This window comes from Pygocentrus nattereri, chromosome 27 (assembly GCF_015220715.1).
Source record: "Pygocentrus nattereri isolate fPygNat1 chromosome 27, fPygNat1.pri, whole genome shotgun sequence".
Lineage (NCBI taxonomy): Eukaryota > Metazoa > Chordata > Actinopteri > Characiformes > Serrasalmidae > Pygocentrus > Pygocentrus nattereri.
Window position 1 is genome coordinate 12,055,397 of NC_051237.1, and position 14,544 is coordinate 12,069,940.

The following is a 14,544-nucleotide window of genomic DNA, read 5'->3' on the forward strand; positions in this document are numbered from 1 at the left end:
TCTTAGGTTATAAAAGTGTGTATTAAAGCCCGCTGGTGGGCCCTGGCCATTTAACGCTCTCAGAAAAAAGGTATGAAACTGTAACTGGGGCAGTGACCCTCTTGTCACTTGGAGGGTGCCCTCAAGGGTACATCTCAGTACCTTTAGTCAGGGAACATAACTGTACTATAATCCATTCAAATTATATTCTCTAAATTGTACTGACTCCACACACCCCGTCTCAGGTCCAGGCTTTTTATTTTATTGTTCTGTTTTAAAACATATGCATATGAAAAGACACAAACATGTCCTTTCCGCTCAAGACATTTAGTATAACACACCACCAAAAAATCTAAATCAGAAATAATATCAAACCTGTAAATGTGTATTGCTGCATGTCTACTATCTTGCCTTTAGAGCAGAATTAACCCATATACTTATAAACTCAATTCCAATTCCTGCTTTACCAGAGAATAGGTCACAGTTCTTCTCTTGTGCTCATTTATTTTGTGTGTGCATACGTTTGTGTTTGCACTCAGTCCTTGAACAGATGTAAAAAAGAAAGTCCACTCCATCTTAGCTCTTTTGTTACTTGCTGTGTCTTCAGACTGTGCCAAGGACATTCCATAGACTGCCCAGTTGTCTTGAGTAGCACTGTTCAGATAACCATGGTAACTCCCACATGTCCACATGTCCTCAGCAAGGGAGGATCCCCGTGTGTGTGTGTGTGTGTGTGTGTGTGTGTGTGTGTGTGTGTGTGTGTGTGTGTGTGGTACATAGTACATGGTAAACAAGAACGTCACTGGGTCACACAATAGACAGCGCTGACGTCCCTCTGCGTCACTCTATCACACAAACACATACGTTGCTGGTAACCAAATAAGTTGTGGAAGAGGAAGAGGTACCCCTCCCAGGGGAGAACCATCACTAGTGTTCAGCTCAGATCTCTTTGAAAGAGTAGGCAGGTAGAGCTGATAACCAAAAATAGAATCTGAAAGACAAAGCTGTCCTCGTTACAGCTGAGAAAGCGCTGTAAATAAAGCAGCTATAACCAAGACACTTCTTCAGAAGTTAATCCTAGAAGAATGGAAGTGGTTCTGACCAGACTTAGAGATTTCTCCTGTAAAGAAGCCACTTTTAATGACTGCAAGGCTGCAGTGATGTTCAGAGAGCAGCCAGCAACAGAGGACGCGTGCAGGACTGCGAGTATGGACCGTGACCACACTGGACGACTGGACATTGAGAGTGCTCTGGCCTGGCTGAGACGAGAACTGGTAAGAATTCTTGTAACTTCTTAAAGGAGAACATGAAGGAGTGTCTTGATTATTGCAGCTGCTTGGTCATTCTAAACACTTAACTTAGCATTTCTGTTGCCACAGACTTCTAGACATCCTGAACGTGTCCCAGTGCTGGTTAAACATTTTGACAAATATTACGGACAGAAATCATGTATCGATTATCATTTATGTATATGATGTGTCTATCTATCCATCTATCTATTGTAAGCCAGACATGTAACAATAAGTAATCGCAAAGGCAGTGCGCTCTTAAAAAAAGATGGTTCTTCAAGGGAATGGTTTCATATATAACCATGAGCACTGAAAGAACCCTTTACATGTTTAAATGTTTCTTCGCATGGTAAAATGACTCTTTAGATGGAGCCCAAAATGGTTCTTCTATTTGTATGATGTCAAGCTTGAAAAAGTAGAAGAATCAATCTGAAGAAACCATTTTGTGATGTAAAGAAGCACTGAATCATGCAAACTGTTCATGGTTCTATATATAAGTACTAAAGAACCCTTGAGGAACCATGGTTTTTAAGTATGTACAGTATGAAGTGAAAATGACTGGGACAGCTAACTTATCATCAAACTTTCATCTAAGTACAGTGCAGAATAATACAGTATAAGAGTGTAAAACAATGTCCAGAATACATTGTAAGATACAGCGTGCTGAATGATATAGTATACTATAGTATACTATATATAGATGACGTCTAATGCAATATATACCACTTACAATAACAATAAAGTATAATTTTTGATTAATTATTTAGCATAACTGCTTAATCAGTTTGAACACCCCTGTTGAAATGATATGTTTTGTGAAAATAAGTCCAACTTGTCCCTTGCAGGAAACAAACTTAAATACGGCTTTTTTTTAGTGTCATATTTTTCCTCAATGTGCACAGATGTGTCATTTGTACAGGATGTGTACTTGTGTTTAGAAAATCAAACTTTTTTTTACAACTTTTTTAAAAATCTCATGCTCAGGGATACTTTACAATCAGATGACAATCAAACTGCAGAAAAGTACAAATACACAATAATGGAAAGGTAAATTGAGTATGATAAGGTACAACCAACACACAACAAATGCTGGTTCAGTTAGTCGCCGGGATTCGGGAAAGGCACAGCAGACATGTTGATGGTATATTTGTTGCAATTTAGTGAGCTCATACATAAAAAATTTGAGGGTGGTCTCCTCACATCATATAACACCAGTGTGAATGCACAGCGCTCTTAGGCTCAGGTCGGGTCAGCTCAACAGCAGTCCAACAACAGCAGAGGTCATCCTGCATGTTTGAGAAGTTACTGCCACAGTAAAATCTTCCTGTGTCTGTTTGCCATTGACATTCAGAGGTCACCATTATAGCAGCCCACACCCAGTGTTCCCATGGGTGAAATGCAGAGCGACCCCATTGTCAATGGCAGATATATCACTTGGCATTTACAGCCTTCATTCTCACTCTCAGCTATGGCCATCAGTATGGTCTGTGATGGCCTCCACACCACAATTAGAGAAAATTGAGATGCTTTAACAGATGCTTTTGTAGACAGGGGCTCAGTATCTCAGCATCATGGTACATAATAGCAAGAGAAACCTAATCGGCCCTCTTAGCACAATGCATATTACAGCATCACAGAATTGCTTCATCTCAATTGCCTTGTATAACACGTATGTCAGCATTTTTAATATATTATATTTAATTATTAGAATGTAATCACAGGTGGACAAATCTAGCTTCAAATACTAAAACTCCTGCCAAGCTTTCCTTCCACCTGTTCATTTAACCATGTAAATATAACTGTCATATTTATTCTGTTTTCCCCATTGAAATGAACAATATCTTTGTTTATAATATTTTCAGCTGTCATTGCTGTTATTGGTTTGTTTGCTTATCTACTAAATATTTGGTTAGTTTTTAATCTATTCCTTGCATATGAAATCTTTAAACAGAGTAAACATTTTCAAGTTTTGTAGATCATGAAAATAGCAGTCTAACAAAAATAAACGGTGGCATGCACACTATTGGGAATTATTACCTTTAGCTGGCTAGTTAAAACTCAGAGCTAAAACTAAAAAACTAAAAAACTAAAAGCTCAGAGAAACTCATGTGTTTCTTCTCCTGGCTCCAGAAACTGACAAAATGTAAAACTACCAAACTTACAGAAAGTCAGTTAGGGTGGTCTCCTTTTTAAAATTCTCCGATACACTGTGTTCTGTTTTATTTTGTTGTCCAATAGTCTGATAAAATCAGTTGTTTTAAATGATGTCATGCAACATGATCACATGATGGCTGTTTCAAGAAACTTCTTCCAAGAGGTTAAGTCACTGGCAACTGTTTCAAATGAGTTATAGGAATAACAGGAATAAAAGGAATAAAAAGACATGCAAAAATATTCAAGTAGAAATATATCATGACTGTCTTTGGTGCATAAACACACAAACGTCACTAGTAGACATTAATGGAAAAAATGTAAGAAAAATGGAAAAAATGGGTCCTTTAAAATACTGCTGTTTTTTAAGTATTAAATATTTAACTTTATTTTATAAATTGCATTTATTATCAATGTTTTTGTTAATAAATATTAATATATTACAAATATTTTAAACAAACCAGGTAGTTTTTTGTTGTTTGTGAACAATTAAATAGAGAAATTGCTATATATGTCTGTTTAGCATGATTCAATTTCATACTTCAGCTCTTTGCATTGGCATCTTTTTAAAACATCTAAAAAACTATTAATTTAGCTTAGAGTAAAAACTAAAATTTATATCTATATGATGTTTATCTGGACTTATCTCAATTTATTCAGCACAGTTTCAGAAGAAGCATCAAGTAAATGTAATTCTTTTATATTAAACTATTTCTTTAAGAGATTAAGCTGGCAAACTGGTGCTCTGAACTGAACTGTTCTCTTTTCTGCTTCTATAGCCTGGTTTTTCCGAAAATGTTGGGATGCTGTGCAAATGTAAATTTAAAAAAAAGATTTCAGTGACATGCAAATCATTTAAACTTGGCAAGATAAATTAAAAAATGAGCATTTTTTATCAATGAAATTTCTCAATGTAAACAATTGATATGTTGTTTTTGAATCGTCAGTCAAATATATGGTTTAGATGATTTGCGCATCACTGAACCTGTACCTTACCCATAGGCTAAAACCTCTGGGAACAAGAGCATTAAGTACTTCAAACTCCAGCTTAGCACTTGCATACAGTCTCTGTTTGCAAGACTCATTGGAAAACATGGTGGCCCCTGCCACTTATATCTATCACTTCCAATCAAATCTCACAGCCAGCCTTTAGGCAGTCGACATAATAGAAAAAGTAAAGACACAGAGCTGAGCGAGCATTGTTTTCTGCTCCCGCCAACAGGAAATTAGTCATGGTTCAGTCTACTAGAATGGCTGAGGACAGACACTCAAGGAAGCGTAGAAACACATGTAAGAAAACAGACACTGGCTGGCTCATGCGCTTGAGGAGTGCAGGGACTTTTTCCCTGGAAAGTTCAGAAAGGTCTCAAGCTCACACAAGCTTCAGAAGAAAGTTCCTTCCTATTTTCTCACATGCTTTTCCTCTCTGCAAAGAAATCTCAGCACAAGCGCCTCTTGGAGAAAGCCCCAAAACATTCATGACAAAGCAATTAGCACAGAAAAGGGCTGTTTTGGAGGGAACATTTTTGTTCCCTCCAATTCTCAGCTTGGGATTGGCTTGGTGGTGGAATGTGCTGGAATTTAGGATGTTATATTCTCACAATGAAGGCAATTAGACTGCCTCGGCTCTTCATAAAGCCAAAGGACGAAAGGAACATTTGCATTTGAAAGAGACATTGTTGGTTCAAAATAGTTTAAACACTCACTCTGCAGAAGGAATGGGCAGAAACTCAGTCAACACACTGATACCTTAACCTTGGGCCGTCACTGTGGCACTGCTTTGCAGTAGTTTATGGGTCCTTTCTGTTTACGCTGTAATGTCAGTGTTTCTGTCTGACTCATTGTCCATGCTTGGAAACGCCTGACTTTCCAATGAACCTTAAAAAATCTGTTTTGACAGTACCTGAATAACTCAGCATCTCAGCACTCCTTAATGAGTGCTCTCTGGGTTGTCTCTTTGCTGTCTTTGAAATAACCTGAAAGGGATAGATGGAGGGGGGCATGGTGTAATACTTTCATGTCTTAAAGGTGCAATAACAAAATCCTCCTGTTTAAATATAGGGGATAAAAAGTGGTTGGAAAATTTGATCACATAAAAATGAAGTAGAAAACATGAGATATGGGCCCCTTAAGGCCACAGAAGCTCAGTAGCTCTGCCATGCTAGAATCCCTATAGAATCTTATAGCAATGATTTGGCGAAAGATCAAATTTGCACAGTTCTCTCTTCTCCCAGATGTAAATGATCAGTCAAGACATGTTTAGCGACCAAGCCAAGGTTAACATTGCTAACAAACACTAGAAGTCAATAGTCACCCAGATCTTTTCCATAAATAAATAGATCCCTAAAACTCGTCTCAAATCACTCTGCAACCAGGTCTTCATTAAGGCTGTACAGACTTATCAATGTGACTCAGGACACAGAACGACACTGTAAACTATACTAATGGACACAATGCAGGGGGCTGCTGTCTAAAATGGCCTTTGTGAAGTTGTGAAGTTTTCCTGATCTGAGCAACCTAGTGCACCTATGAAGCTAAAGTAGACAACAAGGAAAGGAAACTTACCTACCAAATAACATTCTGTAAAGTGCATGCTTAAGTCACACTTAAAACTGATTTGATTTCTTAAATTATGTCAGATGGATTTTCTTATGTGGTTTCTAACACTACATGTCTTACTGTGTTCTGTAAAAGTGGAAAAACGTAGGTTGTATAACTAAAATCAATAGTAGCAGCCACATTGAGCCAAAATATCGTCCATACATTTTTCTATTTTGAATTAGTAATACCTAATTTATCATTACTTGTTGGCTACCTTAGCCTGGTGGCTCCATGGCAAGACTAAAGATACAAACAAATCTTTAGATACAAATTAGACATGTCTTTGGTGATTGTCTAAATTTGGGGCTTGGATCAAATTGAGAAAATGTCATTTTTTGACATAACTAAGGCCTTAAAGGGCTCTGATTCTACATTTGATTTTTCTGTCATTTATTTTAGAATTAATTAGATTATTTTTGTTACTGTGCCTTGAAGACTGGTATAGGCTATAGCTCTCCTCTGATTGGCTGCCCTGTGTTGTGCCTTTTTCAAAAATCAGTCCAGATTGAAACACTCCTTACAACGTCAGTGTGAATGGGCAGGGTTACACTGTAGTAGGCAAGGTTGAGCTCAAACTGGGCTGTTTTTTGTAGCACAGTTGCCGCATACAGATTTTATAGATTGGGGAGTGAACGGTATGTTTTGAAATTTTAACAATGTTTACATACCATATCAAACTGTGACGAGGAAAACTCAGTTTTCTGAGATGAAGATTCTTTAAAATTGTTATTAATTGTTATTAAAAATTGTTAAAATCTGTTTATAAATTCAAGACTGATTTCATCTCATTGCCATATATAAGACTGGTGGTGAAGCATTGAGATTGTGGCTCTTTTGCCTTTCTAGATGGAGATGCGGTCTCAGGACCAGGCTCTGATACGGCAGCTGATGGATCTCCATGAGGGCATCCAGGAGCTGAAGCAGGAGTGTGCTGTGGAATACGAAGAGGAGGAGGAGCAGGACGTAGATGAGGAGCCGTGCTGGGACTCTGGGAGTGAGACAGGGGGGAGCAGTGCCTCCTCTTACTCAGGAGAGATGTGCTTTTACCCTTCTATCTACTCTCCCTTCCACACCAGTCCACTTCCTGTAGGGTTCCTGCCTAAGAGAGCCTTCAGCCGCCGCAGCTCAGTACCTTAGAAAGCTGCCACATGAAAATTTCTCTATTATGTATTGCACAAATTCAAACATCTGTACAGCTTCCTGAATTATCACTGCCTGCATTTGACAGGAAATCACAATATATAAATGTATGGGTGGGTGATATGACAATATGATATGGTTACCTTGACAAACAATGTCACAATAAGTCTTATTGAGTATATTGTGGCTATCGGCGGTATTTTCACAAAATGGACCAACTACACGTTTCATTAAAAAGTGTTTAAAAAGCTTGAGAAACATAGTGTATTTGAGGGAGCAGAACTAAGATAATAATAATGACAATAGTAGATCACTCACATCCTGTGTCAAGTTTTTCAGTTAGCAAGTTTGCTTTGAATACTCTTTCAATGCATTCGCAAATATCAGATTCAGCCACTCACGGGGGTCCAAAGCACAACCCATGTTACACAATATTCCTCTGTGCAATGTGTGCAATTACACCTTTCCACCAGAGAGGTCTCCATATTCACAAATCTTTTATAGTGCAGCTTCAAAGTGTTATTTTGGAACATTTTTACTGGTCATCCATAATTAAACTTTTATGCAATGTAAAGGGCAGCAAACATTTTGAAATTATGCAAAGAAAAAAGAAACAGAAATACAGAGAAAAATGAAAGCACAAGGTTTTGTCCCAACAATGACGACACTTTTTTAAAAGTAATGATGCCAGACTTGGACTTTTGTCTACTTTAATTACATTTCAATGAATAGTTCCTTAAATGAATACTTCACTTTTCAATTTAATCTTTATCTACCGTATCTGTAGCATACAGACAATGATTTACACATTTTCCCTTTACTTAGTGAAAGGACAGCTTGAGATAGACACATAGAGAGAGGTAGGTGGGTAGAGTTTAGGTTGGAAAGCATAATCCTTTGAAGAATATTTATTTGAAGACCCCTCTTTTGAAAGGTTTATTAGGTATCATGAACATGTCTTCAAGTATTGTGATGTTAGATTTTTGCCATATTTCCCACTCTCGCACTAGGGTGAGGGCTGAATTCTGGAAAAGTGCGTGACTGGGTTTCAATAGCAGCAGTTCAGAAGTTGAGGGTAGGCTGGAATGCTGTGTGAGTGTGAATTCTGATCATTATCACAGCTCTAAATCAGACAAGGTCTCTTGAGATAGGCTGCTGTTGTCTATTGTGTTCGCCCTGATTTTATTTCACTGACAAACATTGTTTTGATGAAGCGCTCTGTAGATGTAGCTGTATGTAAGTATGTGAGTGCTTATGAGAGCCAGTGTACATGTATTTAGTTATGTTTGGACACACATGCCTTATTCCTCTCAGACAGTAGGCCACTGTTGTTGTCTTCATTACTGCACAGGCATGATTCCCTGTGTATGGAGAGTGATTTCACTACCTTACAGCCATAGAGGAGTACACAATTTTGGCAATTAACAAAACAAAACTCTAGTGTTTTTTAGCGCACACTAAACTGCATCACTCACTGAATCTATGAGGTTCTTTGGAGCTTGTCACAGTCTCTGCCTTCCCTCAAAAGTGAATGAGAGCTTGCCAGAGCCTGTTTATGGTATGTAAGGCTGACACTGAGCATGTGTTCTCTGATCAACTCTTTTCAGACTACAGGTGAGCAATAAAACAACATTAATATAAGAAATTATCATTTCATAAGGTCAGCTTTCTAGAAAAACTAATAACAGTCTGTATAGTAACTTTTAACACAGTGTAAGAATGACAGTCACATATGCGTCACTACTGAGGAGCATTGGGTACCACTTTACATTAGAACTACCCTTACAAAGAGTTCATGAATGGTTTAAAATGAGATTGTTAATGATGACTGGCACCTGTCTAGGGTGTTCCCTGCCGATTGCTGGGATAGGCTCCAGCTCCCCCCAAAACCCAGAAGGTTAAGCAGCATCGAAACAGTATATGAGTGTGACTGTAGTAACGGGTTAGGTTATAAACACCTTAAAAATGTTTAGAAGTACTTATAACACATAAATAAAAAGGCTAACAGGGGCTTGTCAAACAGTGAGCCCACTTTCGTCTATCCTGTTAAACCTCAGAACTTGCAGGTTACTTATCTCACTTTGTCTTCTCCATCAGTCAGCATTGTACATTATCTATCAACATCATCACATACTCACAATTATCAGATGCAACAGGTCACTATTGCCCTTTTATTTAGGTCTTATAACTGCTTGTTGATTATTTAAGGTATATTTAATAAGCATTAATGAACTCATTTTAAACCATTAATAAGCCCTTTATAAAAATTTGCAAAGTTATATTGTAGTGATGCCCATTTATTGAAAGTCAAGTGGTCTTTTATACTCCACCTCCATTGAATGTGCTGTAGGTCACACCAGAAACCAGAAGTAAGTAACAACTTTTGCTATATGTCCAAGTTTGTTTACACCTGCTCAAGAGCACTAAAGGGGAGACTTTACTGCTGTAACAGTGTTACACAGCAGTGCGCTACACCTCTCCAACACTTGGCACTGGATATGGTGACTTTAGGCTCTTGTGCGGCTATTCCAGAGCACCCCATTCTATTAGCAATGCTCTTCTATAAAGATTATACTTGAGTGTACTATGGGTGTAACTGAATGCCTGCGTCATCAATGGATGCACCTCAAAGCAACTGAATTCACTAATTGGTGGGGGGGTCTGGATAATTTAGACATGTAGTGTTGGTAAATCTTTTAGTCTAGTTATTTCCCAAAAGAAGAACAGAAGATTTGGTTGATCTCCTAAAAATCAAACAGTTGGTAGGATTTCTAGGTTTGTGGTGCCGCCACAAGCCCACTGACTGTCTATATTCCCCAAATTATCTAAATTGCATAAAAGCATTGCTCTTGAACAAACAAGAACATTCATGGGGATGCTGGTCATTTACTGTAATCATGTTAAATATCTGACAACACTTTTTTCGAGTGTGAAGATGTATTTTGAAATGTGAAATTATGTATACTATGAATGTAACGTTTCTGGGACTGATATCATAAATGGTATGCCATGATAAAAAGCTTAATCATTAGTTGGTTTGGCAATGTGTTTTATTCAGCAAAACTGATTTACAACATAGCATACTTTATGGATAAATATATCGTTGCTGTCCAAAGGGAACCAAGTATCTGGCAACTTTATATGAGAAGGCAAAAACGTTCTTTACTTTCAGTGTAAGTTCATGTCAAGAGATTTTATTCTAGGTCATTTTTGAAGCATTTCTATTGGGCCATCATGAAATTTTCACACACTGCTGTGGAAACTGCTGTGCTCAAATGACAGAAAAGTGATAGAATCAACAAAAATTGAGATACTTTTTTTTTTGGACATGACAATATATTGCCCTGTAAATTTATTGTCCTGCTTGAATTTTATTACACAAGCCACCAGTGTATATTATGGCACCCACTGTATGACAGGCTTTGAGTAGGCTTTATTATACAATAGCCCAATCACTCAAACTGACATTCAAAAGTGATATTATCACTTCTACATTCAGATTGTAATCAGGCAGTCTCACAATGAACGAGATCATGCTCATCATTTCATTTATCATACATTTTCTGTTACATAATAAAGCATGCTTCATGTGTTTCATAAGCAATCTCACAACATGCAAAGAAAGGAATTTCTTACAAAAGAACAAACAAGCAAACCATTTAAAAGAAAGCTGCCAGAAAGCATTCTTCAGAGCGATGCCATAGAGGAACCACTTTTGATTCCTTAATGAACCTTTCAGTAGATGGTTCTTCACAGAATTATTTTTGAAAATGAGATGTGTGAAGTTTAAAGATCCTCCACGTTATTTAAAGCATTGCTGCCCAAAGAAAACAAGTGTCTCCAAAATTGTAACTTTACAGGAAAGGGGAAAAACATTGTGTACTTTCAATGAGTGAAGATTTTTTTTTTTGGACAGCAATGAAAGTTTTATATAAATTAAAAGGGAATTGCCAGGATTTTTCTAAATTTCTACATAATCCAGTCTTTGAGAACAAAGTCATTCAGAGTGATTTGATTTCGTTCGAGACTTGCTATCAGTGGAGGTAAGAAATCACAGCCCTGATGTCTACAACACAAATAAGGCCATTTTATTTACCATCCAAAATGACCAGTGGATCTTTTAATATCTAATGTTGATAAAGAAAATGATAAATCCTTAAAAATATGTTCCCTTTGAGCACGTTTTATGTTACAGCACCATGCACTTCTCATAATCATTTCATGTAATAATTTTCCATGAGGGGCTTTTAGAGAAATTAAACTCTTCAGACGTCTGGTTCCTTTCAGCATCATGAACTATGTAATTTTCTCTAGAGTGACGCATTTCCCATCAAACATCTGAATGACTTTGTCTATCTTATTGGTTTAATTATGCAGAAAATCAGAATTCCATTGTGGAGATTTTTGCCAGTACATCTAATCTAAGAGCCACATAGGAACCATCATTTGAAGAGTATTTTAAAAAGCAGAGGGAATGGAGCTTTAGAGCTGCATTTGTTCAGCTGATGGGTGAAATCTCTGGTTCTTTGGTGCTTGGTCAGTGCTGGTCACTGCTGTTAGTGTCCAGCAGAATTGGGCCACTCTCCCGCCGCAGTCTCTGGATCTCCGTGTTGAGGCCCAGCAGAGTCTGAGCCAGCTGTCGGTCCTGCAAGCGCATCTCCAGCTGCATATTAATGACATTAAGAACACATGAGCATTTCAGCACTGTGAGCATTCAGTCCAGTCAGGCCAGGATGCAACAGTGCCTGCCCTGTTGGGTTTCTTAAGAAGCATTTAAGGCTTGTTAAAAAGAAAGATTGGCCAATTTTTATTAGCTTTAGTTATTCACAGCCTTGCTAAAATGCATGGTGCTCTTCACCATCAGGTTAACTTGTTCACATTTTTAAAAATCTTCTTTTGTTGTTAACTCAGAGACACAGGATGAAAATCTCTTTGCTTATTAGTTTCATTTTTACAATTCAGATATATAAAACATTTATTATTGAGAGTCATTGTCTATTTTGTATTGCACACACATAAAAGAATACCAAAGCATTAAATAAAACATGATGAACAATATCTGAAAAAGCTAATAGTCAGTGTGAACCATTTCAGCATCAGAGTGCTGAAGTGTACTACTGTGAACACTTCTTGACTGGGCAATAAGAGAACTATCAATGGTTATAGCCTTTATCCTCTGATCTAGTGCATAAAGAACATTTGAGAAGTGTCCAAATGTACAATTGTTGCATTAACGAAATCTGCATTTTTCATAAAATTCAACATTCATCATTTAAGCTTTATCTGCTCCAGTGGCAGTTATGGTCAAGTTATCACCTTCCAGATGAAAAACCTGAAGTAAGTAGCACAATGTGCCTTTTCTGAGGAGGAGAGAAGAGAGAAGATGCTCCACATGCAGACAAGAAGACATGAGTTTAGCACGATCCTCACATATGAATTTGCAAGACCTCAAAAAGGCTGCTAACCTGTAGCTGAAGAAGTTCAACCAACTCACCAGTTCTGATCGTAACCAGCTAATTGCTCCATCTATCTTGGCTCTGCGTAGCTCTTCATTAGCCTGGAAGCTCCTGCCGGCGGTGCTCGGATCTGTGCTGCTTTCAGAGGAGGCTCTTGGCTCTGCTGTCGTTCTGAAGGCGTGCAGAAGTTTATTCTTGATGTTCTCCAGAACCATAATGGACACTGAGTCCTCGTACTGAGTCTCCGGATTCATGGTAATGTCCACAAGAGCAAGAACAATGAATGAAGGCTGTGTGAGAAGATACCCTAGTGGTGGTGCCACTATTGGCCCTCCTCAAGGGACTGCCTGCTTTACCACTACTCACATGCACATCTTCGGTCCAGTGTCTTTCATCAGGGTCTTTTTTGTCTTTATCCCTTCTCACCTCTTCTTCTCCTGTCTTGCAGATCTTGTACCTTATATTCACATTCCTTTTCACTGTGATGCTCCTTTCTTCCTCTTCTCCTGTACGCTCTTTAAGGTTTATTCATTGAAACATAGAGGATCTGTCAGTGGTGAGCAGCAAGTGTTTAAGTCCCTCTCTCGTCTTCGGCTGGCTTGTTTTGTCACTGTTACTATGGAGAGGCAGCCCCACCACCTCCCTTCCCTGCAGTAACCCCAATAAGAATGGAGGGACATTGTGGACAAAGGCCATTGTTGCGTCCCAAAGAAGTGAAAAGGTGCAAGGGGGCCTTTCTTTCGCACCCCCCCCTCTCTCTCACTCACTCTCTCTCTCTGTCTTTCACTCACCCCCAACTACGAGCCCATTCAGCCTTTGTGTGAGAAATGGGCTGTGAGAGAGATCTCAGTCGAGTCTTTGTGATGGAGTACAGTGTCTCGACAGCTAGTTTTCCACTGACCTTTAGGCGGGGTCTGCAGCCTGAAAAGGCCCTGCTCGTCACTACCGTACGTCAGACAAGTCGGCAGTTAAGAAGCTGGAGTCCTGTGCTCTTTCAATAGAACACTGTGAAGCTCGCTGCAGGGAGACAGAATTAACACTTCTGGGTATAAAGTAAGCGCATTCTCCCCGGGGCAATGAATCCACAGCTTTCTGGCAGCCTTGACACCAGCCCTGGAAACAGAAACAGTAGTCCAGTGTGCTCTCTTTTAGGGTTCAACCAATGCTCACTACCAGAAAGCAGCTGGGAGAGGGAAGCGAGGCACCAAGACTGACCGAAATGGTCAACTCCCAATTGGTTTCTTTTCCAGCCGTGCTGTCAGGAACAGAAAGAGAGTTCTGGGAATTGTAAGGAACGCCCTAGTTGATGGGTGGAGGCACCTTTATTTCAACTTGTGGACAGCTTGTTAAGTGTTCAAATGGCAGTTTCTCTGTGCTTTGTAATGTAGAGTGTGAATGGTTTCTAATATCAAGCTCACTGTGCAAATCTTCTGGATTATAAAACGTGAGAGAGTGAGAGAGCATGAGCGAGTGAGTGAGCAAGCAAGTGCGAGAACCAGATACAAAGAGAGCAAGACAAAGAAAGGGAGAGAGCAAAGCAGAGTAACAGAAAGACAGAGAGAGAGAAAAGGGGAGATAGTGATGATAATACTAATAGTAAGACTACTACTACTACTACAACTAGTAATAATAATATTACATCTCTACCTGCATAGCATTGCTTTATACTTTGAATATAAACAAATACTGCCCCTCTGATTACACCCTCTGCAAAATACAGAAAACATGGAGAAACTGATTCTGCCAATTCTGCTTCGAAACTGCGATACTCAGTTCCATCTTAAATTAGACAGTCAGGATAAAAGTGCACACTTCAAGGAAATATTTGAAAATATATATCTTTAACCCCTTAACATTACTAGGTCATTACATACTTATTATTCATTAATTACAGGGACTTCAATGCAAACTAATGGAGCTTTTCTTAT

General features: G+C 38.6%; 2 protein-coding genes across 2 annotated transcripts; one reads left to right on the forward strand and one right to left on the reverse strand.

The window, feature by feature from the left end:
• Positions 1 to 812: 812 nt before the first annotated feature.
• On the forward strand, positions 813 to 10,191 carry LOC108424810 (alanine and arginine-rich domain-containing protein-like). The gene is made up of 2 exons (XM_017693067.2): positions 813 to 1,253; positions 6,867 to 10,191. Exons 1-2 carry the CDS (start codon positions 1,065 to 1,067, stop codon positions 7,155 to 7,157), a joined length of 480 nt encoding a protein of 159 aa, XP_017548556.2. The 5' UTR covers positions 813 to 1,064; the 3' UTR covers positions 7,158 to 10,191.
• Position 10,192: 1 nt separating this feature from the next.
• LOC108424819 (protein FAM167A-like) lies at positions 10,193 to 13,766 on the reverse strand. The gene is made up of 2 exons (XM_017693078.2): positions 12,655 to 13,766; positions 10,193 to 11,823 (listed from the first exon to the last, which is right to left on the reverse strand). The coding sequence occupies exons 1-2, from the start codon at positions 12,868 to 12,870 to the stop codon at positions 11,698 to 11,700; spliced, it is 342 nt and encodes a 113-aa protein (XP_017548567.1). The 5' UTR covers positions 12,871 to 13,766; the 3' UTR covers positions 10,193 to 11,697.
• Between the last annotated feature and the right edge of the window lie 778 nt (positions 13,767 to 14,544).